Source organism: Heptranchias perlo, chromosome 40 (assembly GCF_035084215.1).
Source record: "Heptranchias perlo isolate sHepPer1 chromosome 40, sHepPer1.hap1, whole genome shotgun sequence".
NCBI lineage: Eukaryota > Metazoa > Chordata > Chondrichthyes > Hexanchiformes > Hexanchidae > Heptranchias > Heptranchias perlo.
In genome coordinates, this window is record NC_090364.1 from 16,610,252 (window position 1) to 16,635,713 (window position 25,462).

The 25,462-nt window shown below is 52.1% G+C and overlaps 1 protein-coding gene across 1 annotated transcript; it reads left to right on the forward strand.

Moving 5' to 3' along the window:
- The first annotated feature begins 1,504 nt into the window (after positions 1 to 1,504).
- Positions 1,505 to 17,434, forward strand: hmox1a (heme oxygenase 1a). Its single transcript, XM_067974704.1, has 11 exons — positions 1,505 to 1,654; positions 3,871 to 3,991; positions 7,054 to 7,545; positions 7,917 to 7,981; positions 8,952 to 9,072; positions 9,503 to 9,994; positions 10,621 to 10,685; positions 11,676 to 11,796; positions 12,233 to 12,724; positions 13,911 to 14,010; positions 14,720 to 17,434. The coding sequence occupies exons 1-11, from the start codon at positions 1,611 to 1,613 to the stop codon at positions 14,851 to 14,853; spliced, it is 2,247 nt and encodes a 748-aa protein (XP_067830805.1). The 5' UTR covers positions 1,505 to 1,610; the 3' UTR covers positions 14,854 to 17,434.
- The last annotated feature ends 8,028 nt before the right edge of the window (positions 17,435 to 25,462 follow it).

Sequence of the window (25,462 nt, forward strand, 5' to 3'; positions counted from 1 at the left end):
CCCCTTCCTCTCCCTCCCTCCCCCGCCTCCCTTCCTCGCCCCCTCCCCTCCCAACTCCCCCTCTCCGTCCCCTCCTCCTCCCCTTTCCCCTCCCCTCCCTCTCCCCACTCTCCACCTCGCCCTCCCTCTCCCCACTCTCTCCCTCGCCCTCCCCCTCGCCCTCCCTCTCCCCACTCTCCCCCTCCTTCTCCCCCTCCCCCTTCCTCTCCCTCTCCACCACCAGCCCCACCTCTCATGCACTTTCCAACAGGAATCTCTGGGCCCTGACCTGGACCCCCAGAGTCTCAGCCTGGACTATGTGCTTGTATAAAGGTATCTAAATTCACTTATCCTTAACCCCAAGTCAAAGGCACTGGGGGTCGGAGACAGGGTCACGTAGCCCCATATCTCCGACCTAGTTGGGTGAATTTACCCCGAGGTCCCAGTGCCCGTGGAACTCTGCCTCTGTACAAATCGGTAGCTTCAGGTGAGGGGGGGAATTGGCAAGGAAATAAATAAAACCTGGTGTGTGAACCTTCGCCAAGGTATATCGAAGTTCCAACACGGACTGAGTCCGTGTCGCTGTTTACCCTCCACAAGAGCAAGTGGCCCAAATCAGATTTACCCCCTCTCCCCATTCCCCGTCAACCCTTTTTGCCTTCATCCACCTATCCAATTTAATCTTGAATGTTGACAGAATTATAGTCTTAGCCATGGCTCAGTGAGCAGCACTCTGGGTCAGAAGGTCATGGGGTCAAGTCTCACTCGAGAGACTTTGAGCCCATAATCCAAGGACTGAGATTCCCAGTGTTAGCGCTGAGTGCTGCACTGTCGGAGGTGCCAGACATTAAATGAGGCCCCGTCTGGCCCTCTCAGGTGGATGTAAAAGAGCCCACGGCCACTATTTGAAGAAGAGCAGGGGAGTTCTCCCCAGTGTCCTGGCCAATATTTATCACTAAAACAGATTATCTGGTCATTGTCACGTTACTGTTTGCGGAATCTTGCTGTGCGCAAATTGGCTGCCTCGTTTCCTACATTAGAACAGTGACTACACTTCATTGGCTGTAAAGCGCTTTGGGACGTCCTGAGGTCCTGAAAGGCGCTATATAAATGCAAGCTCTTTCTTTATGTGGAAATGAATTCCAGATAACTGAGTCAAGAGGTTGCTCCTGCACTCTGGTGTAAAGCTCTGGAACCAGCGGCCAAGGGGTTAAAACTCAAACAGGGTTGGTGCAGAAAGCAGTGACGTTCAGTCCAATTACACAACCGGCTGGTGGGCTCACAGAACAAGATACCACTGAGGAGGACTCGGGCCCTCTTTTGATTGAGCTGGAGAACAGCTTTCAGCCCCTGAGGAAATGAAGTCAGTATCCTGTGCAGGGCCGGCCCTTTGTTGCCCGAGATATCATGTGAGAGATTTACAAGGGGTGGGAGGGACAGATTTGCTCCAGCGAGAGGGCAACCACTCAGAGCTGAGCTGCACCGCCACGTGACTGTGCTAGGAACAGGAGATAAAAGGGTCCGCAGTTCTTCACTTCCATCAGAGGATTGAGGGAGCAGCCAGGAAACGGGGCGAGGACAGAAACACTGCTCTCGGCACGAGAATCGGGAGAGAGAAAACAGAAAACAGCATGGAATCCAGAACAGAAACAGGCAGTCACGTAGACTCCAACAGGTAAGGAGACAGGAGATGGACCAGTCGATGACCGTGGAGTTAGACCAGTCTCTGAACCAGGAGTTAGACCAGTCTCTGAACCAGGAGTTAGACCAGTCTCTAGACCAGGAGTTAGACCAGTCTCTAGACCAGGAGTTAGACCAGTCTCTAGACCAGGAGTTAGACCAGTCTCTAGACCAGGAGTTAGACCAGACTCTAGACCAGGAGTTAGACCAGACTCTGAACCAGGAGTTAGACCAGTCTCTAGACCAGGAGTTAGACCAGTCACTGAATCAGGAATTAGACCAATCTCTGAACCAGGAGTTAGACCAGTCACTGAACCAGGAGTTAGACCAGTCACTGAATCAGGAGTTAGACCAATCTCTGAACCAGGAGTTAGACCAGTCACTGAACCAGGAATTAGACCAGTCACTGAATCAGGAGTTAGACCAATCTCTGAACCAGGAGTTAGACCAGTCACTGAACCAGGAGTTAGACCAGTCACTGAATCAGGAGTTAGACCAATCTCTGAACCAGGAGTTAGACCAGTCACTGAACCAGGAGTTAGACCAGACTCTGAACCAGGAGTTAGACCAGTCCCTGAACCAGGAGTTAGACCAGACTCTGAACCAGGAGTTAGACCAGTCCCTGAACCAGGAGTTAGACCAGTCACTGAATCAGGAATTAGACCAGTCTCTGAACCAGGAGTTAGACCAGTCTCTAGACCAGGAGTTAGACCAGTCACTGAGCCAGGAGTTAGACCAGTCCCTGAACCAGGAGTTAGACCAGTCACTGAGCCAGGAGTTAGACCAGTCCCTGAACCAGGAGTTAGACCAGTCACTGAGCCAGGAGTTAGACCAGTCTCTGAGCCAGGAGTTAGACCGGTCTCTGAACGCGGAGTTAGACCAGTCTCTGAACCAGGAGTTAGACCAGTCTCTAGACCAGGAGTTAGACCAGTCACTGAGCCAGGAGTTAGACCAGTCCCTGAACCAGGAGTTAGACCAGTCACTGAGCCAGGAGTTAGACCAGTCCCTGAACCAGGAGTTAGACCAGTCACTGAGCCAGGAGTTAGACCAGTCTCTGAGCCAGGAGTTAGACCGGTCTCTGAACGCGGAGTTAGACCTGGCGATGTCAAGCTTCATTGTTAAAAAGCGACTACACCTTGGGTTTTAAAAGCCTGTCATTTGTAGAGTGAAGACTGAGGGAGAGAATGAGTTCAACAGTCTCCTGGAAAAGGTGAATCAGAGCTGGAGAATCTTCCTTTCAACAGAGTGATAACGTAGAGAGGAGGAAGAGTGCCCAGGGCGAGGGATTGGGAACTTAGGAAGAACAGGACCGGAAGTTTGGAAGCAGGATTTATCAGAATAGCGTTGCTAAAATAAAGAGCAGGACATAGTCTATGGTGAGATGGCAACACATGCATGGTGGGAAATGCTTCATAACTGACAAACCAGTCAAAGTCAAGACAGACTTGCATTTGTATAGCGCCTTTCTCAACCTCAGGATATCCCAAAGTGCCACTGAAGTACTTTTGAAGTGTAGTCACTGTTGTAATGCGGGAAATGCGGCAATTTGTGCACAGCAAGATCCCACAAACAGCAATGAGATAAATGACCAGATAATTTGTTTTAATGATGTTGATTGAGGGATAAATATTGGCCCCAGGGGAGAACTCCCCTGCTCTTCTTCAACTAGTGTTGTGGGATCTTTGAGGTCCACCTGAGGGGGCAGACGGGGCCGCGGTTTAACGTCTCATCCGAAAGACGGCGCCTCCAAAAGTACCGCACTGGGAGCGTCAACCTGGATTCCGGGGTCAAGTCCCTCAAGACCTTCTGACCTAAAGATGAGAGTGCTACCCACTAAGCCATGGCTGACGCCTTCTCATGAGTATTTCAGGGTCAGGGGTCAATTGGCCTCACCAATCCTGAGTTAAGTAGGCGAAAATCGGCCAGTGTTCCCTCTCTTGATCGCTACCCGTTGCTGTGTGAAGACGTGGGGGTGAGGGTATGATTGGACCCCACAGTTTAATATCCTGCTGAATGTCAGTGTCCAGGTTGGCAAGTAAATAATGGCCACGTGGGTGAGATCTCAGCGGGGGTGGGGGCTGTGGTGCTGTACCCCAGTGGGGGTCGGCTGGAGCGGGCTGTCTATGTGCGCTCCACGCCAACTAATTACACCCTACTTTTCCCATTGCGCCCCCTTGGCTAACCCTGCCCTTTGACCTCTGTTTGTCCCAGCATGCCTGCTGACCTATCAGAAGCTCTGAAGTTGGCCACAAAGGACTCGCACGAACTGGCCGAGAACTCCGAGTTCATGAGAAACTTCCAGAAGGGTCAGGTCTCGCGGGACCAGTTCACGGTAAGACTCCACCTCGGGCACTTTATTCAACCAAACATCTGTGGAACACAAGCGAAGGCAGTGTCAGGGCAGGAGGGACATGAGGCAGGGGACCTTTTAAATCTACCTATCAAACCTTTCTATCTACGGATTATTTATCTTGTATCCGTACCTCAGAAGTTTCATAGAATAGTTGCAGGGCAGGAGGCCATTCGGCCCATCGTGCCTGTGCCAGCTCTTTGAAAGAACTATCCAATTAGTCCCATTTCCCTGCTCTTCCCCCACAGCCCTCCATCAAATCTCCTCTTAACCTTCTCTGTTCTAAGGAGAACAATCCCAGCTTCTCCAGTCTCTCCAAATAATATAATATAATATTCCTGGAGATTAGTTAAGAACAGGGGGGTGCCCTGCTGACTAGAATTACCAGGGACACTGACTTATCGGCCTTGGGGGGGCGGGGGCAGGCCTGGGTCTGAGAACACTGGGAAGGGGTCTGGGGTCATGTATTATGGAGATTGGATCATGGGGGCTGAACAGCACTTTGAAGGGGGTCTATAGAACTGGGAATGCAGGAGAGAGAGATCCTGGAATGCTGGATCACAGGGGGAGGGGAGATCCCGGGATCTGGGAACATCGGTGGCAGTCTTGGGATCAGGGGGTTGGAAGGCACTGATGGGGTGGTCATAAAACAGATATTCATTACACGAGCACTGCCCCGTCTGCAAACAGCGACTAAACGCTGGTTAACCTCAGACTGCGATTACCTGGAGGAATGAGACTTTAGGCCCTTAAAGGGACAGGACACTCTCGGCACGGCTGTGCCTTAGCAGTGGAATAATACATTGTGCATTGGATGGCAGAACACCCCAGTCATTTGAAACGGCATCGTGCGACTTGACGTGAGCAACAGCACGGGGAGGAGAGGGTGGGCTAGTTATGTGAAACATTTATTCATGTTTGATGGCGGCGTGTTATTGTTTACATGTGATTCTCTAAGTGGAACGACCTCACTAAACCCTGTGACCGACAGCTCATTCTATTTAAATAAACACTGCTGTCCAAACCCATGCAACACTGGAACCGCGAGACGAGATAAATCCATCGAATTCACCGTCTACCATCCTGGCAGTCGCACAATGCGAAAAATAACTGAGTTGTTGACTAATTATAGCAACCAACCTCTGTCAATTAATCTACAAAAGTCCCAGACATGAGGCGAGGAAACCCGAGTGGGGGAGAGCTTTGGGAACCATAGGTCCAAAGTCACCTGTTCCTCCCGAGCCTGTTATAGGAACATAGGAACAGGAGTAGGCCATTCAGCCCCTCGTGCCTGCTCCGCCATTTGATAAGATCATGGCTGATCTGTGATCTAACTCCATTTACCTGCCTTTGGCCCATATCCCTTAATACCTTTGGTTGCCAAAAAGCTATCCATCTCAGATTTAAATTTAGCAATTGAGCTAGTATCAGTTGCCATTTGCGGAAGAGAGTTCCAAACTTCTACCACCCTTTGTGTGCAGAAATGTTTTCTAATCTCACTCCTGAAAGGTCTAATTTTTAGACTGTGCCCCCTACTCCTAGAATCCCCAACCAGTGGAAATAGTTTCTCTCTATCCACCCGATCTGTTCCCCTTAATATCTTACAAACTTCGATCAGATCACTCCTTAACCTTCGAAACTCTAGAGAATACAACCCCAATTTGTGTAATCTCTCCTCGTAACTTAACCCTTGAAGTCCGGGTATCATTCTAGTAAACCTACGCTGCACTCCCTCCAAGGCCAATATGTCCTTCCGAAGGTGCTGTTACACTCACCACATGTCGCTGTCTCAAATTACTCATATACTGGATGCCAAAATGTTATTTTCTGAATAAATTTGAACGAATCAACACTTTCTGTTATTAACCAGCCACTTTAAAAACTGCAACCATCTCACCTCTCCACCTTCTCGTTTCCAATCAGCACATGCCCCATTTACACAATCGCTCCTCGTGGTCCAACCCCTCCGTCCCCTCGATAACTCGAACCCGTTCTCTTCTCAATCCTTTCAGAACTGTGCCATCCTGAGCACAGGCTCAAATTTCCGAGACCTGACTGGGCAGCTGAGTGCATGGGGGAATTGGGACTGAGCAGCGGGGGTGACCAAAGTGAGGAGATGGGGGTGATTTACCAGAAAAACATTTAAAAGTATATAAAAGAACCCCCGCCCTCGATCCAGTCCTCAGCTCTCAGTAATCAACGAGCCGTTCCTGAATTTTGGGCGTCCGCCTTCACAAGAAACAGAATGTAAAGAAAGACTTGCATTTCTATAGATCCTTTCACCACCTCAGAATGTCCCAAAGGGGTTTACAGCCAATTAAGCACTTTTTGAAGTGTAGCCACTGTTGTAATGCAGGAAACGCAACAGCCAATTTGCGCACAGCAAGATCCCACAAACCGCATTGAGATAAATGTCCAGATAATCTGGCCGGGACACCTGGGAGATCTCCCCTGCTCTTCATCAAGTAATGGCCGTGGGATTTTTTAATGTCCACTTGAGAGGGGCAGACGGGGCCTTGGTTTAGCGTCTCATCCAAAAGATGGCACCACCGACAGTGCAGCACTCCCTCAGTACTGTTCAGACTCCACCTGGCTCACTCTCAGTGCCCTCGCCCTCATTGCCCTCTCCCTCAGTGCCCTCGCCCTCAGTGCCCTCGCCCTCAGTGCCCTCGCCCTCAGAGCCCTCACTCTCAGTGCCCTCACTCTCAGAGCCCTCACTCTCAGTGCCCTCACTCTCAGAGCCCTCGCCCTCAGTGCCCTCGCTCTCAGTGCCCTCGCTCTCAGTGCCCTCACCCCCAGAGCCCTCACCCCCAGAGCCCTCGCCCCCAGTGCCCTCGCCCCCAGTGCCCTCGCCCTCAGAGCCCTCACCCCCAGAGCCCTCACTCCCAGTGACCTCGCCCTCAGTGCCCTCGCCCCCAGAGCCCTCACCCCCAGAGCCCTCGCCCCCAGTGCCCTCGCCCCCAGTGCCCTCGCCCCCAGTGCCCTCGCCCCCTGTGCCCTCACTGCCCTGTTCACGGTCCTCTCGCATTTCCTCCCTCCTCCAGCTGTTACTCGACTCTCTGTACTTCATCTACTCTGCACTGGAAGAGGAGATCGAGAGAAACAAGGACCATCCATCATTTGCCCCCGTCTACTTCCCCTCGGAGCTCCACCGGAAGGAAGCCTTGGAGCGCGACCTGGAATACTTCCACGGGCCGGGCTGGAGAAGCCTCATCGAGTGCCCGAAGGCCACGGGGAAATACGTGTCGCGGATCCAACACGTGGGGCAGAGGGAGCCCGAGCTTCTGGTCGCTCACGCCTACATCAGGTACTTGGGGGACCTGTCGGGGGGCCAGGTGCTGAAGAAGGTGGCCCAGAAAACTTTGCATCTGCCGAGCACGGGCGAAGGGCTCGCCTTCTTCACCTTTGACCAGGTCACCAACGCAACCACTTTCAAGCAGCTGTACCGCGGGCGAATGAACACGCTGGAGGCCGATGGAGAGACGCGGCAACGGATCGTGGGAGAGGCGAACCGAGCCTTTCAGCTCAACGTGGAGGTGAGAGAAAGACGCTTGGTCCATTACTGTCTTGATTGTTTTTGTATTGTGAGATGTCACAAGGCTTTGTTCCTGAGGCTTCCTTGGCCTTCATCCTGAGGCCTTGCTGTTTAGGCTTCCTCGGCCCTGTTCTTGAGACTGTTGCACCGTTGGTCCTAAAGCAACTTTAACCCTGGTCCTGAGGCTGGCTCGGCCTTGTTGCTAGGGCTGGCTCGGCCTTGTTGCTAGGGCTGGCTCGGCCTTGTTGCTAGGGCTGGCTCGGCCTTGTTGCTAGGGCTGGCTCGGCCTTGAACCTGATGCTCATTTGTTTTGGCCCTAAGACCGTTTCCTCCCGAGTCCTCAAACTGCTTCTTGTTTTATTTTCGCTGCAGGTCTTTGAAGAGCTGCAGCAGCTGGGAGCTCAGACCCAAAGGAACGGTGACGTTGTGAGAGACAGGTAGGAACTTTGTGCCCAGGGTTTGAATATACTCGCCAGGCCTGTCACACTGCACCACAGTCACACCCATGGCAGAATAGCTGCAGAGTAAAATTCCCTCCACACTGTCCAGTACCCCGTCTCAGCCCTGACCTCAGAAGCCCTCCTTTCCCTGCTGCAAAGTGCAGAGATGGGCTGCTGGATTAACATCAGTAGAGATACAGTCAGTGACACAGGGCGCTGGGGGGAGGGGTTACTGAGCTGGTAAATAAAGCGCAGCTATTTGGCCAGGATACCGGAGGGCGGAGCCCCTGTGGAACCGAGTCCCAGTGAGAGTCAGCGTCTTGGGGAGAGGATGGGACTGACCTCAGTCCCCACACTGGACATTCCCTGGACACTTCCCAATGGGAGTCTGATGCCAACAAACCTACTGGGCTGAGGGGAGGGGGAGGGGAGGGAGACAGAATCAACCACTAGGAAGAGCACAGGAGCAGCCTGTGGGAAACCCGAGGGAGAGAGGCCTCTCCAAAGGGACAGAGCTTGACCGCAGGACATGGCCGCACTTTGTGGGTGTCGTAGACACACCGGCGACCCCCTGAGGATATAATGTGCACGGCCCCTTTAAGATGCTCACCGGCTCCCCTGGTGGTGAGGTGGTAAAGGCAACGTGGCCGAGCGATAAAGACCTGGGCCTGGGTTGGGGAGGGGGGTTTATATTTGACCTCAGTGACCCTGTGTTCCTGCTCCTGGACACCCTGAAGTGAGCCCGGTTGGAAAATGCGTCAGGACGGGGGCCCGGTGTAACTCCCTCCACTGCCGACACTCAGTGTCTAGACTCACGGAGGGAGGGTGGGACATCGAGGAGAGGAGGGGGGAAGGTCGGTTTGTGTTTTTGGGGTGGGGGGGCGACTCTGTTTGAATAAAGAACCCGGCCGGTGGCTGCCGCCAGATTGAGCCAAACTAACCCTGCCCTCTGACCTCTTGGTTCTAGCATGCCTGCTGACCTATCAGAAGTTCTGAAGTTGGCCACAAAGGACTCGCACGAACTGGCCGAAAACTCCGAGTTCATGAGAAACTTCCAGAAGGGTCAGGTCTCGCGGGACCAGTTCACGGTAAGACGGAGGACAGAGGTTCTGGAAATTATATATTCTGTTTTTCTCTCGGCCTCCCCCAACGACTAGGGCACGGGTCACGGTTCCACACCAAAAACGCCTCTTCTTAACACACCAGGCGCGTGCAGGTAATGGGCTATTCGACTGTGGGAAGCCTTGTGGCCAGGCCTCATTTGACTCGCGCGACCACTGGCCCGAGATCAGGAGCAGGAAGCTCAGCCTGTCCCACTGCTCCCCAGCCCAGGGTACGTTGTAGCGTTACCCCAGGCTGAGGGCAGCTAATTCGGCCCAGGCCAGGGCTTGGATCCAGGGTCCTTTCTGGTGCGTACGGCTCAGTACCTACTTGTGGGTGGGGGCAGGGGGAAGGACCCCCCCCCCCCCCCCGAGACAGAGAAGTCCCTCAGGCATTAAACTTTCCTCCCTCCTCCAGCTGTTACTCGACTCTCTGTACTTCATCTACTCTGCACTGGAAGAGGAGATCGAGAGAAACAAGGACCATCCATCATTTGCCCCCGTCTACTTCCCCTCGGAGCTCCACCGGAAGGAAGCCTTGGAGCGCGACCTGGAATACTTCCACGGGCCGGGCTGGAGAAGCCTCATCGAGTGCCCGAAGGCCACGGGGAAATACGTGTCGCGGATCCAACACGTGGGGCAGAGGGAGCCCGAGCTTCTGGTCGCTCACGCCTACATCAGGTACTTGGGGGACCTGTCGGGGGGCCAGGTGCTGAAGAAGGTGGCCCAGAAAACTTTGAATCTGCCGAGCACGGGCGAAGGGCTCGCCTTCTTCACCTTTGACCAGGTCACCAACGCAACCACTTTCAAGCAGCTGTACCGCGGGCGAATGAACACGCTGGAGGCCGATGGAGAGACGCGGCAACGGATCGTGGGAGAGGCCAACCGAGCCTTTCAGCTCAATGTGGAGGTGAGAGAAAGACGCTTGGTCCATTACTGTCTTGATTGTTTTTGTATTGTGAGATGTCACAAGGCTTTGTTCCTGAGGCTTCCTTGGCCTTCATCCTGAGGCCTTGCTGTTTAGGCTTCCTCGGCCCTGTTCTTGAGACTGTTGCACCGTTGGTCCTAAAGCAACTTTAACCCTGGTCCTGAGGCTGGCTCGGCCTTGTTGCCAGGGCTGGCTCGGCCTTGTTGCTAGGGCTGGCTCAGCCTTGTTGCTAGGGCTGGCTCGGCCTTGTTTGCTAGGGCTGGCTCGGCCTTGTTGCTAGTGCTGGCTCGGCCTTGTTTGCTAGGGCTGGCTCGGCCTTGTTGCTAGGGCTGGCTCGGCCTTGTTGCTAGGGTTGGCTCGGCCTTGTTGCGAGGGTTGGCTCGGCCTTGTTGCTAGGGCTGGCTCGGCCTTGTTGCTAGGGCTGGCTCGGCCTTGTTGCTAGGGCTGGCTCGGCCTTGTTGCTAGGGCTGGCTCGGCCTTGTTGCTAGGGCTGGCTCGGCCTTGTTGCTAGGGCTGGCTCGGCCTTGAACCTGATGCTCATTTGTTTTGGCCCTAAGACCGTTTCCTCCCGAGTCCTCAAACTGCTTCTTGTTTTATTTTCGCTGCAGGTCTTTGAAGAGCTGCAGCAGCTGGGAGCTCAGACCCAAATGAACGGTGACGTTGTGAGAGACAGGTAGGAACTTTGTGCCCAGGGTTTGAATATACTCGCCAGGCCTGTCACACTGCACCACAGTCACACCCATGGCAGAATAGCTGCAGAGTAAAGTTCCCTCCACACTGTCCAATACCCCGTCTCAGCCCTGACCTCAGAAGCCCTCCTTTCCCTGCTGCAAAGTGCAGAGATGGGCTGCTGGATTAACATCAGTAGAGATACAGTCAGTGACACAGGGCGCTGGGGGGAGGGGTTACTGAGCTGGTAAATAAAGCGCAGCTATTTGGCCAGGATACCGGAGGGCGGAGCCCCTGTGGAACCGAGTCCCAGTGAGAGTCAGCGTCTTGGGGAGAGGATGGGACTGACCTCAGTCCCCACACTGGACATTCCCTGGACACTTCCCAATGGGAGTCTGATGCCAACAAACCTACTGGACTGAGGGGAGGGGGAGGGGAGGGACGGGGAGGGAGAGGGGGAGCAATCGATTCAACCATTAGGAAGAGCACAGGAGCAGCCTGTGGGAAACCCAAGGGAGAGAGGCCTCTCCAAAGGGACAGAGCTTGACCGCAGGACATGGCCGCACTTTGTGGGTGTCGTAGACACACCGGCGACCCCCTGAGGATATAATGTGCACGGCCCCTTTAAGATGCTCACCGGCTCCCCTGGTGGTGAGGTGGTAAAGGCAACGTGGCCGAGCGATAAAGACCTGGGCCTGGGTTGGGGAGGGGGGTTTATATTTGACCTCAGTGACCCTGTGTTCCTGCTCCTGGACACCCTGAAGTGAGCCCGGTTAGAAAATGCGTCAGGACGGGGGCCCGGTGTAACTCCCTCCACTGCCGACACTCAGTGTCTAGACTCACGGAGGGAGGGTGGGACATCGAGGAGAGGAGGGGGGAAGGTCGGTTTGTGTTTTTGGGGTGGGGGGGCGACTCTGTTTGAATAAAGAACCCGGCCGGTGGCTGCCGCCAGATTGAGCCAAACTAACCCTGCCCTCTGACCTCTTGGTTCTAGCATGCCTGCTGACCTATCAGAAGCTCTGAAGTTGGCCACAAAGGACTCGCACGAACTGGCCGAAAACTCCGAGTTCATGAGAAACTTCCAGAAGGGTCAGGTCTCGCGGGACCAGTTCACGGTAAGACGGAGGACAGAGATTCTGTAAAATATACATTCTGTTTTTCTCTCGGCCTCCCCCAACGGCGATGGTGCCGTCCGGGACACGGTTCCACACCAAAAACACCTCTTCTTAACACACCAGGTGCGTGCAGGTAATGGGCTATTCGACTGTGGGAAGCCTCGCAGCCGGGCATCATTTGACTCGCGCGACCACTGGCCCGAGATGAGGAGCAGGAAGCTCAGCCTGTCCCACTGCTCCCCAGCCCAGGGTACGTTGTAGCGTTACCCCAGGCTGAGGGCAGCTAATTCGGCCCAGGCCAGGGCTTGGATCCAGGGGCCTTTCTGGTGCGTACGGCTCAGTACCTACTTGTGGGTGGGGGCAGGGGGAAGGACCCCCCCCCCCCCCCCCGAGACAGAGAAGTCCCTCAGGCATTAAACTTTCCTCCCTCCTCCAGCTGTTACTCGACTCTCTGTACTTCATCTACTCTGCACTGGAAGAGGAGATCGAGAGAAACAAGGACCATCCATCATTTGCCCCCGTCTACTTCCCCTCGGAGCTCCACCGGAAGGAAGCCTTGGAGCGCGACCTGGAATACTTCCACGGGCCGGGCTGGAGAAGCCTCATCGAGTGCCCGAAGGCCACGGGGAAATACGTGTCGCGGATCCAACACGTGGGGCAGAGGGAGCCCGAGCTTCTGGTCGCTCACGCCTACATCAGGTACTTGGGGGACCTGTCGGGGGGCCAGGTGCTGAAGAAGGTGGCCCAGAAAACTTTGCATCTGCCGAGCACGGGCGAAGGGCTCGCCTTCTTCACCTTTGACCTGGTCACCAACGCAACCACTTTCAAGCAGCTGTACCGCGGGCGAATGAACACGCTGGAGGCCGATGGAGAGACGCGGCAACGGATCGTGGGAGAGGCGAACCGAGCCTTTCAGCTCAACGTGGAGGTGAGAGAAAGACGCTTGGCGCATAATCAGTAACCGTGGTTACCGTTGTTTCCTTCCCCGCGCTCTTCCCTTGGAGAACAGTGTGAAGTGTTCGGAGGAACCGCAGCTGATTTCGAGTCTGACCGGCCGTGAAGTGAACGCTCCTCCCATGGCCGTAGCCATCTTTATACCAGCCGATCGCGGCGGGGAGGGTTTTTCGGCTCCCACAACCCATACGATGAGGGAGGGGCCGCCCACACCCACCCGACACGAGAATCCCACTGGATGTCAACCCAGAATTCAGAACCAGAGCTCCGGCCTCCACCCCCCCCCCCCGGGACCGCCCGGGGGCTCCGGCCTCCACCCCCCCCCCGGGACCGTCCCGGGGGCTCCGGCCTCCACCCCCCCCGGGACCGCCCGGGGGCTCCGGCCTCTGCTCTCTGGGGACCGCCCGGGGGCTCCGGCCTCTGCTCCCCAGGACCGCCCGGGGGCTCCGGCCTCCGCTCCCTGGGGACCGCCCGGGGGCTCCGGCCTCTGCTCCCTGGGGACCGCCCGGGGGCTCCGGCCTCTGCTCCCCAGGACCGCCCGGGGGCTCCGGCCTCTGCTCCCCAGTACCGCCCGGGGGCTCCGGCCTCCACCCCCCCCCGGGACCGTCCCGGGGGCTCCGGCCTCCACCCCCCCCGGGACCGCCCGGGGGCTCCGGCCTCTGCTCTCTGGGGACCGCCTGGGGCTGCCACAGTGCCAAAGTCCCGCTCCAGTAACCATGGTTACGTGACACTACATTTCAGTGGCCATGTTTACACCGCCCCCCTCCCCAATTTTCTCCCCTCCTGTCCCGCTGACACTGTCTCTCGATGGGTGTCAGTGTACCCACCAGTGCCTTGCCCAAGTGGCCATTATTGAGCCCAGATAGCAGGCTATTCGAGTGTGGAAGGAGCATCAGGGCCAAGCCCAATTCGATTCTCCCCCAGGCTTCACAGAGATCAGAAGCAGGAATATTACCCTCCCATTGGCACTGAGGCCAACTGCAGCCCCTTCACTGCAGCCCAGCGAACTCACAGAGTCTGGCAATCTGACCTGGGGCCTTCCTGTGTCTGTGAGTGACTCAGTTTCACACTGAGCGAGCGAGTTGCAGCCTCCCTACCTCCAGTTACCGATAAAGTGAACACTTCAGAATAAAAGACTCTCTCTTCATTTCTTGCTGCAGGTTTTCAACGAACTTCAACAGTTGGGCTCAGGATCAGAGCGAAACGGGGCAGCACTGGAGAGTGGCAGTGAGATCAGGAAACGCACCAACATCGTTCAGGGTAAGGAAAGACTGACGGTGTGACTGACGGTGTGAGTGACGGCGATGGTGCGGCTGTGACGGTGCGACGGTGTGACGGCAATGGTGTGGATGTGACGGTGACGGTGCGACGGTGTAACTGTGACGGTGTAACTGTGACGGTGTAACTGTGACGCTGTAACTGTGACGCTGTAACTGTGACGGTGCGACGGTGTGACTGTGACGGTGTAACTGTGACGGTGTGACTGTGACGGTGTGACTGTGACGGTGTAACTGTGACGGTGTAACTGTGACGGTGACAGTGTGACGGTGTAACTGTGACGGTGTGACTGTGACGGTGTGACTGTGACGGTGTGACTGTGACGGTGTAACTGTGACGGTGACAGTGTGACGGTGTAACTGTGACGGTGTAACTGTGACGGTGACAGTGTGACGGTGTAACTGTGACGGTGTAACTGTGACGGTGACAGTGCGACGGTGACAGGTCCCTCTCTTGTCCAGGTTAGTGGGTTGGTGTCGGTTAACCCTCGAGGTGCCAGAAGCTCCTCCCCCCCCCCACAGCAAAAGGAGGGGGGCCACGAATAAATAAAACACAACGTCCTGTCCAAAATTAAAAATAAGTGTGTGAATGTACCGGAGCCAGTCGGACCCTCAGAATAAACACGCTGGCAGGCCGACCGCTTCGAACTGTGGGCCAAGTGACCAACGCCAATGATCTGTTTACTTCACAGGACGATCCAATGCCACAGGAAGGAATCCGAACCTGCCAAAGCAGCCACAGGATCCGCTGAATCCAGCCCTGCGATTCGCTCTCCTCCTTGCTTTAGTAGCCGTGTCGCTCACTATTGGATGGTATCTGTTGTGAGAATGAAGTTCACTAAACAGTGGGTCGTGCACCAGGCCCGCACAAAACCCAGACATCTCCAGCTATATTTCTCTAACTGCAGGACTAACCAACTTTTATTATGTGTCATAAAAACAGAAAATGCTGGAAATACTCAGCAAGTCAGGCCGCATCTGTGGAGAAAGAAACAAGAGTTCATGGTTCAGGTCGAAGACCCTTTATCAGCCGTGGCAATCCCACCTCTGAGTCAGAAGGTCGTGGGCTCGAGCCCCGCTCCAGAGACTTGAGCCCATAATCCAGGCCGACACTCCCAGTGCCAGTACTGAGGGAGTGCTGCACTGTCGGAGGCGCCGTCTTTCGATTGAGACGTTAAACGGAGGCCCCGTCTGGCCTCTCAGGTGGACGTAAAAGATCCCAGGGCCACTACTTTGAAGAAGAGCAGGGGAGTTCTCCCCGGTGTTCCGGCCAATATTTATCCCTCAACCAACATCAGTAAAACAGACGATCTGGTCATTGTCACATTACTGTTTGTGGGATCTTGCTGTGCGCAAATTGGCTGCCGTGTTTCCGACAGTGACCACACTTCAAAAAGTACTTCATTGGCTGCAAGGCGTTTTGGGACGTCCTGAGATCGTGAAAGGTGCTATATAAATGCGAGCTCTTTCTCCTTTTAAAGCTGGGTGTTGCCCCTGGGATCTGCTCTCTCCCACGTCCCAGGGCAGCTCCTGAACGACCCGGCGCGGGCCGGCCTCCAGCTGTGGCTCAAGTCCCATCAGCCCCCTCTGCCTCCAGCACCCTAAAGATTGGCAACAGGGTCAAAGGGTAAAGGGTAACTGTGGGGGATTAGGGGAGTCATTGCCCCTCACTCTGCTCCTGTCCAGGGAGCTTTGTACTCACTGTTTTTTGCCACAGTATGTCGCACTGGTCTCACCACTGTACTGTGTATCAGGTACCGGATAAAAAAAAAGCTCAGGGAAGGAACATAGGCACAGGAGGAGGCCATTCAGCCCCTCGAGCCTGTTCCGCATTCAATCAGATCATGGCTGATCTGTACCTCAGCTCCATTTACCCGCCTTTGCTCCATATCCCTCGATACCCATCATAAATCGATCGATCTCCGTCTTGAAAGCTCCAATTGATCCCCAGTTTTAACAGCCTTTTGCGGGGAGAGAGTTCCAGATTCCCACTGCCCTTTGTGTTTAAAAAGCGCTGCCTGATTTCACCCCCGAACGGCCTGGCTCGAATTTTAAGATTGTGTCCCCTCGTTCTGGACTCCCCCCACCATAGGAAATAGATTTTCTGCGTTCAACCTTTTACCATTTTAAACACCTCGATCAGATCACCCCTCAATCGTCTAAACTCGAGGGAATACAAGTCTAGTCTATGCAACCTCTCCTCGTAATTTAACCCTTTCACCCTCACCCCCAGTGGCATTCTGGTGAATCTGTACCTGTCAGTACCTCGTTAGCTCCTTCTGGTACGAGTGGATGATTGGCGTCAGTGGAGAATTGGAGATTTTGGGTGGATCAGGGACTTTGTTAACTGCATAAGGTTAATGTACCAAATACTCTGACTGACACTGTAGGGTTCGTACTGCGGGCCTCTGTCACTTTAACCCCTCGAGCTGACTCCTTGCATTCAGATTGTTTACTAAAAGCCTTCTTTGCCGCCCTGACGGCTGATTGGTTATCGACCTGCTATCCTGCCCGTTCTGCGATTTGGTGGTCAAGGCCAGCGGGTCGCAGGACAAGGTCAGCGGGTCGCAGGACAAGGTCAGTGGGTCGCATGGCAAGGTCAGCGGGTCACAGGACAAAGGGAAGTTCCTGGAGAGCCCAGGCCCGACAGTCCTGACCTCTCGGTAAAAGTGTGTCTGGCAGGAGACAAACGGGGGTTAATAGAAAAAATTGTATTGTTTTTTAACTTTGTTCCCTTTTAAATCTTTGCATTGCTCTCAAACATCAGCAGTTATTATGTTAGATGTTGGAGTACTCCAGTGAATTCAATCCCCGATTTTCATCGCTCCACCTAACTCTGGAATTCCCTCCCTAAACCTCTCCAAATCTCTACCTCTCTCCTCTGTTAAGATGCTCCTTAAAACCTACCTCTTCCTGTCCTAATATCTCCTTATGAGGCTCAATGTCAAATTTTGTTTGATTACGCTCCTGTGAAGCGCCTTGGGACGTTTTACGATGTTGCAGGCGCTATATAAATGCAGATTGTTGCTGTTAAATCTCACAGACAGTGAGAGCTTCTCTACTGCCGGAAGTTCTCCTGTTTACATCAGGTTTATGAAACTTTTGTCGACTTATATTGTTCTGCTCATCACTGAAAAAAACAGATTACCTGGTCATTCATCACTTTGCTGTTTGTGGGATCTTGCTGTGCCCAGATTGGCTGCCTCGTTTCCTACATTACAACAGTGACTGCACTTCAAAAGTACTTAATTGGCTGTAAAGCACTTTGGGACATCTTGAGGTCGTGAAAGGTGCTATATAAATGCAATTTCTTTTTATTTTGCTCTGTTGTATATATTTGTACAAATTGTTTTATAATCATTTCAATCCAATCTAATACATTTGAATAAAATCTATTGCAGATTGCAGATTGTGTGTTGTTGTATCTCTTTTTAACAGTTGCAAGAATGGGTAGAATAACATAGGAGTGTCTGAACTCCGGAACTGAGTGGGTAAACTCAGGAGCGAGTCACCCCGGCCCCAGGCTCCCAGCCTTGATCCCTGGTCTGTGCTGATCCCAGACTTACAGGGATGACAATTGTCCCCAGAGCCACCGGGCTAAGGAAGGGTGGGGGGGGTTAGAGAGAGAGATCGGCCAGGGTTCCTGCTCCTCATCAATGACCCATGTTGGACATTGCCTGTGGGTGGACATCAGGATTGGCCTCAGGTGTGATGCCTTACTCAGTCAAATAGCAACAGTTACTTGGGCGAGGTACAGGAGGGTCGCAAATTCAAAGTCACAAATGACATCCCTCCTCATCCTTCTCCACCTGTCTGCAGCCTTTGAGATGATTGACCACACCATCCTCCTCCATCGCCCCTCCTCCATCGTCCAGCTGGGTGGGACTGTGCTCGCCTGGTTCCATCCTTATCCATCCAGTCATAGCCAGGAAATCACCTGCAATGGTTTCTCTTCCCACCCCCTCACCGTTACCCCGGAGTCTCCCGAGGATCTACCCTTGGCCCCTCCTATTTCTCATCCACATGCTGCCCCTCGACGAAATCATCTGAAAACAGAACATCAGATTCCACATGTACGCTGACAACACCCAGCTCTACCTCACCACCACCTCCCTCGACCCCTCCACTGTCTCTGATTTCTCACGCTGCTTGTCCGACATTCAGTGTTGGATGAGCAGAAATTTCACTCAACTAAATATTGTGAAGACCGAATCCATTGTCTTTGATCCCCGCCATAAACTCCATTCCCTCACCACCGACTCCATCCCTCTCCCCGGCCACTGTCTGAGACTCAACCAGACCGTTCGCATCTCAGCGTCCTATCTGACCCTGAGATGAACTTCTGACCATATATCCGCTCCATCACCAAGACCGCCTACATCCACCTCCGTAACATCGCCCGTCTCTGCCCCGCCTCAGCTCATCCACTGCTGAAACCCTCATCAGTGCCTTTGTTACCTCCAGACTGGACTATTCCAATGCTCTCCTGGCCGGCCTCCCATCTTCCACCTTCCATAAACTTCAGCTCATCCAAAACTCTGCTGCCCGTATCCTAACTCGCACCAAGTCCCGTTCACCCATCACCCCCTGTGCCCACTGACCTACATTGGCTCCCGGTCCGGGAACACCTCGATTTTAAAATTCTCATCCTTGTTTTCAAATCCCTCCATGGCCTCGTCCCTCCCTATCTCTGTAACCTCCTCCAGCCCTACAACCCTCTGAGATCTCTGCGCTCCTCCAATTCTGGCCTCTTGCGCATCCCTGATTTTAATCGCTCCACCATTGGCGGCCGTGCCTTCAGCTGCCTAGGCCCTAAGCTCTGGAATCCCCTCCCTGAACCTCTCCGCCTCTCTACCTCTCCTCCTTTAAGACACTTCTTAAAACCTCCCTCTTTGGCCAAGCTTTTGGTCACCTATCCTGGCATCTCCTTATGTGGCTCGGTGTCAAATTTCGTTCAATAATCGCTCCTGTGAAGAGCCTTGGGACGTTTTACTGTTAAAGGCGCTATATAAATGCAAGTTGCTGTTGTCGCGGGTGCCTGTACCCGTGGGCCATCCCTGGAGCTGGTGGGCACAGAAACCGAGGGCTCTGCCCCTCATGCACATGTCTTGTTAGTGCAACCTTCAAAAACATCCCATCGCAGAGAAGGTACAGCTGGTCCCTGGTTGGGGGGGGGGTTGGTGGGAGGTGGGGAGTGGGTTATAATATTCTCAGGGTAGTAGGGCATTTTTAATACTAGTCTGGAGGGGAGGGTGTTTATAATAATAGCCCTGGCTTCGATGGGAGATTTAGGGTACTCGAGGGATGCGCAGTGATGAGGAAATTAGTGCAGTACTGAGGGAGTGCTACATTGTTTGAGATGCTGTCTTTTGGATGAGACGTTAAACTGAAGCCCCATCTGCCTGTTCAGGTGGACATAGGAATTGCAGTCGGCCATTCAGCCCCTCGAGCCTGTTCTATCATTCAATTAGATCATGGCTGATCTGTACCTCAACTCCATCTACCCCCCATGGTTCCACATCCCTTGATACACCTGCCCAACAACAATCTATCAATCTCAGTCGTGAAAATTTCAATTGACCCCCTGCACCCACATGGTAGCATTCGAAGACGAGCAGGGATAGCAGGACTCCTAGAAAATATCAACGGGATTAGACAAAGTCAACATGGATTTATGAAAGGGAAATCATGTTTGACAAACCTACTGGAGTTTTTTGAGGATGTAACTGGTAGAATAGATAAGGGAGAACCAGTGGATGTGGTTTATTTGGATTTTCAGAAGGCCTTTGATAAAGTCCCACATAAGAGGTTAGTGTGCAAAATTAAAGCACATGGGATTGGGGGTAATATACTGGCATGGATTGAAAATTGGTTAACAGACAGGAAACAGAAAGTAGGAATAAATGGGCCTTTTTCGGGGTGGCAGGCAATGACTAGTGGGGTACCGCAGGGATCAGTGCTTGGGCCCCAGCTATTCACAATATATATCAATGATTTGGATGAGGGAACCAAATGTAATATTTCCAAGTTTGCTGAGGACACAAAACGAGGTGGGATTGTGAGTTGTGAGGAGGATGCAAAGAGGCTTCAAGATGATTTAGACAAGTTAAGTGAGTGGCAGATGCAGTATAACGTGGATAAATGTGAAGTTATCCACTTCGGAAGGAAAAACAGAAAGGCAGAGCATTATTTAAATGGTGATAGATTGGGAAATGTTGATGTACAAAGGGACCTGGGTGTCCTTGTACACCAGTCACTGAAAGCAAACATGCAGGTGCAGCAAGCAGTTAGGAAGGCAAATAGTATGTTGGCCTTCATTGCAAGAGGATTTGAGTACAGGAGCAAGGATGTCTTACTGCAGTTATACAGGGCCTTGGTGAGATCACACCTGGAGTATCGTGTACAGTTTTGGTCTCCTTACCTAAGAAAGGATATACTTGTCATAGAGGGAGTGCAGCAAAGGTTCACCAGACTGATTCCTGGGATGGCAGGACTGTCGTATGAGGAGAGATTGGGTCGACTTAGAAGAATGAGAGGGGATCTCATTGAAACGTATAAAATTCTGACAGGGCTAGACAGACTGGATGCAGGGAGGATGTTTCCCCTGGCTGGGGGGTCCAGAACGAGGGGTCACAGTCTCAGGATACGGGGTAGGAAATTTAGGACTGAGATGAGGAGAAATTTCTTCACTCAGAGGGTGGTGAACCTGTGGAATTCTCTACCACTGAAGGCTGTGGAGGCCAAGTCACTGAATATATTTAAGAAGGAGCTAGATAGATTTCTAGACACAAAAGGCATCAAGGGGTATGGAGAGATAGCGGGAATATGTTATTGAGATAGAGGATCAGCCATGATCATATTGAATGGTGGAGCAGGTTCGATGGGCCGAATGGCGTACTCCTGCTCCTATTTTCTATGTTTCCAGTGTCCTGACCAACCTTCAGCCCTCAACCAACACCACCAAAAACAGAATAACCGGTCCTTAGCTCGTTGCGGTTTGTGGGATCTTGCTGTGCACAAATTGGCTGCTGCATTTCCCTACATTACAACAGTGACTGCACTTCAAAGCTACTTCATTGGCCGTAAAGCGTTTTCAGGCATCCCAAGGATTGGCCGCCTGTTCCTGACTTCAATGCGACTGCATTATCGTGTATGACGTAGAACATGCGCCATGCATTACTGCATGTTTTGCGCCAGATGAATCTCTCCCACAGTTTTAGCTATGAGGAAAGATTGGATAGGCTGGGGTTGTTTTCTTTGGAACAGAGGAGGCGAGGGGAGATTTAATTGAGGTGTAGAAAATTATGAGGGGCCTAGATAGAGTGGATAGGGAGGACCTATTTCCCTTAGCAGAGAGGTCAATAACAGGGGGCATAGATTTAAAGTAATTGGTAGAAGGATTCAAGCGGAGCTGAGGAGAAATTTTTTCACCCAGAGGGTGGTGGGGGTCTGGAACTCACTGCCTGAAAGGGTGGTAGAGGCAGAAACCCTCAACTCATTTAAAAGGTGCTTGGACCAAGAGCTGGAAAGTGGGATTAGGCTAGATGGCTCTTTTTCGGCCAGCACAGACACAATGGGCCGAATGGCCTCCATCTGTGCCGTAAATTTCTCTGATTCTGTGAGAGTGTGTTTGATTTTCAGTGAGATGTAACAACATACGTGGCACGAAAGTCCCTTTTTTGACCATTTTTCTGCCCGCCTCCTGGAGGTTTGTCACTGGGACAATTCCACAGAGCCCTGGGGTCCCACCCGAGGCCACTCCTCATAGTGAGTCGCAATAGTGTCAGTTGGCAGCGCAGGGAGTGCAGTTTGGAACAAGTCCACGACACCGAGGGCCAAAGGGCTGCACAGGGTGGGGGGCACAGCGAAGTGTAGAAATGCAGTTGTTATAGGGGGATTCGATAGTCTGGGCGATAGACAGGTGTTCCTGCGATCGTCAATGTGAGTCCCGCATGGTGTGTTGCCTCCCTGGTGCCAGGGTAAAGGGCATCATGGAGAGGGTGCAGAACACATTAAGGGGGCAAGGGGAACACCCAGAAGTCGTGGTCCGTGTGGGAATCAATGAAATAGGAAGGAAAAGGGTTAAGGTCCTACAGGCAGAGTTTCGGGAGCTAGGGAGAAGGCTGAACTGCAGGACCTCAAAGGTGGTGATCTCTGGATCACTCCCCGTGCCATGCACTGTGAGTAAAGGAACAGCAAGATAAAGCAGGTTAATGAGTGGCTGGAGAAATGGTGCAGGAGGGAGGGCTTCAGATCCCTGGGGCACTGGGACCGATTCTGGGGCAGGTGGGACCTGTACAAGATGGACGGGTTGCACCTCAACAGAGCTGGGACCAATGTCCTCGCAGGGAGGTTAACTAGTGCTGTGGGGGAGGGTTTAAACTAATTTGGCAGGGGGACGGGAACCAGGATGAAGCACCAGAGAGGAGAAACAAGGACTGGGAGGACAAATAGCACTAAAATAAAGAATAGGCCAGAAATAGGAGGGACGAGACACGGGGAGAAGTGCAAGGCAGACTAGGATGGGTTTGGACTGCGAGTGTGTAAATACACAGAGGATAGTAAATAAGGTTGGTGAGCTGCAGGTACAAGTTGCCACAAGTTCAGGAAAAATAGGGAAGAGAGAAAAGGAGGGGGGGGTGGCAGTATTGATCAAAGATACTGTGACAGCCCTAGAAAGGGATGATTTAGTTGAGGGGCCAAAGACAAAATCTATTTGGATAAAGTTAAGGAATAATAGAGGAGCTATTACACTACTGAGTGTATACTATAGACCACCAAATAATGGGAAGGAGATAGAGGAGCAAATCATAGAATCATAGAAAGGTTACAGCATGGAGGAGGCCATTCGGCCCATCGAGTCCGTGCCGGCTCTATGCAAGAGCAATCCAGCCAGTCCCACTCCCCCACCCTATCCCCGCAGCCCTGCAATTTTTTTCCTTTCAAGTATTTATCCAGTTCCCTTTTGAAGGCCATGATTGAATCTGCCTCCACCACCCCCTCGGGCAGTGCATTCCAGATCCTAACCACTCGCTGTGTAAAAAAGTTTTTCCTCATGTCACCTTTGGTTCTTTTGCCAATCACCTTAAATCCATGTCCTCTGGTTCTTGACCCTTCTGCCAATGGGAACAGTTTCTCTCTATCTACTCTGCCTAGACCCTTCATGATTTTGAATCCCTCTATCAAATCTCCTCGCAACCATTTCCATTCCAAGAAGAACAAACCCAGCTTCTCCAGTCTATCCACATAACTAAAGTGTCTCATGCCTGGAATCATTCTAGTAAATCTCTTCTGCACCCTCTCTAAGGCCTTCACATCTTTCCTAAGGTGCGGTGCCCAGAACTGGACATAATATTCCAGTTGTGGCTGAACCAGTGTTTTATAAAGGCTCATCATGACTTCCATACTTTTGTACTCTATGCCTCTATTTATAAAGCCCAGGATCCCTTATGCTTTTTTAACCGCTTTCTCAACCTGCCCTGCCACCTTCAATGATTTGTGCACATTGACCCCCAGATCTCTCTGTTCTTGTACCCCTTTTAGAGTTGTGCCCTCCAGTTTATATTGCCTCTCCTCGTTCTTTCTACTGAAATGTATCACTTTGCATTTTTCTGTATTAAATTTCATCTGCCACGTGTCTGCCTATTCCACCAGCCTGTCTATATCCTCTTGAAGTCTATCACTATCCTCCTCGCTGTTTGCTACCCTTCCAAGTTTTGTGTCATCTGCAAATTTGGAAATTGTGCCCTGTATACCCAAGTCCAAGTCATTAATATATATCAAGAAAAGCAGTGGTCCCAGCACAGACCCCTGGGGAACACCACTGTACGCCTCCCTCCAGTCCAAAAAACAACCGTTCACCACTACTCTCTGTTTCCTGTCACTTAGCCAATTCTGCTTCCATGTCGCTACTGCCCCCTTTATTCCACGGGCTGCAATCTTGATGATAAGCCTACCATGTGGCACTTCATCAAACGCCTTTTGAAAATCCATATACACCACATCAACTGCATTGCCCTCATTTACTCTCTCTGTTACCTCCCCAAAAAACTCTTATCAGGTTAGTTAAACATGATTTGCCTTTAACAAATCCGCGCTGACTTTCCCTAATCAATCCACACTTGTCCAAGTGACTGTTAATTCTGTCCCAGATTATCGTTTCTAAAAGTTTCCCCACCACTGAGGTTAAACTGACTGGCCTATAGTTGCTGGGTTTATCCTTACACCCTTTTTTGAACAAGGGTGTAACATTTGCAATTCTCCAGTCCTCTGGCACCACCCCCATATCTAAGGATGTTTGGAAGATTATGACCAGCACCTCCGCAATTTCCACCCTTATTTCCCTCAGCAACTTAGGATGCATCCCATCCAGACCAGGTGATTTATCTACTTTAAGTACAGCCAGTCTTTCTAGTACCTCCTCTTTATCAATTTTTAGCCCATCCAGTATTAACTATATTTTCCTTTACTGAGACTCTGGCAGCATCTTCTTCCTTGGTAAAGACAGATGCAAAGTACTCATTTAGTACCTCGGCCATCCCCTCTGCCTCCATGAGTAGATCTCCTTTATGATCCCTAATTTCAAAAAGATGCAAGAACTATAGAGTAGTGATAATGAGAAACTTCAATTATCCCAATATAGACTGGGATAGTAACAGTGTAAAGGGCAAAGAGGGGGAGGAATTCCTGAAATGTGTACAAGAGAACTTTCTTGATCAGTGTGTTTCCAGCCCGACGAGGAAGGAAGCAGTGCTGGATCTAGTTCAAGGGAATGAAATGGGGCAGGTGGAGCATTTTTCAGTGAGAGGGCATTTGGGGAACAGAGATCATAATATCATTACGTAGAATTTACAGCACAGAAACAGGCCATTCGGCCCAACTGGTCTATGCTGGTGTTTATGCTCCACACCTCCTTCCACCCCTCTTTATCTCACCCTATCAGCATATCCTTCTATTCCTTTCTCCCTCATGTGTTTATCTCGCTTCCCCTTAAATGCATCTATGTTATTCGCCTCAACTACTCCTTGTGGTAGCAAGTTCCACATTCTCACCACTCTCTGGGTAAAGAAATTTCTCCTGAATTCCCTATTGGATTTATTAGTGACTATCTTATATTTATGACCCTAATTTTGTATTCCCCACAAATGGAAACATCTTCTCTACGTCTACCCTTTGAAACTCTTTCATAGTTTTAAAGACCTCTATTAGATCACACCTCAGACTTCTCTTTTCTAGAGGAAAGAGCCCGAGCCTGTTCAATCTTTCCTGAAAGGTATAACCTCTCAGTTCTGGTATCATCCTTGTAAATCTTTTTTGCACCTTCTCCAGTGCCTCTATATCCTTTTTGCAATACGGTGACCAGAACTGTGCACAGTTACTGCAAATGTGGTCTAACAAAGATTTAGAGTAGTTACGGAAAAGGACAAGGAACAATC

Coding starts and splice junctions, on each gene's coding strand:
- hmox1a (XM_067974704.1), top strand. CDS start 1,611: ATGGAATCCAGAACAGAAACAGGCAGTCACGTAGACTCCAACAG. Junction 10,686..11,675: donor GGTGACGTTGTGAGAGACAG/GTAGGAACTTTG, acceptor TCTTGGTTCTAG/CATGCCTGCTGACCTATCAG. Junction 14,011..14,719: donor ACGCACCAACATCGTTCAGG/GTAAGGAAAGAC, acceptor TTTACTTCACAG/GACGATCCAATGCCACAGGA.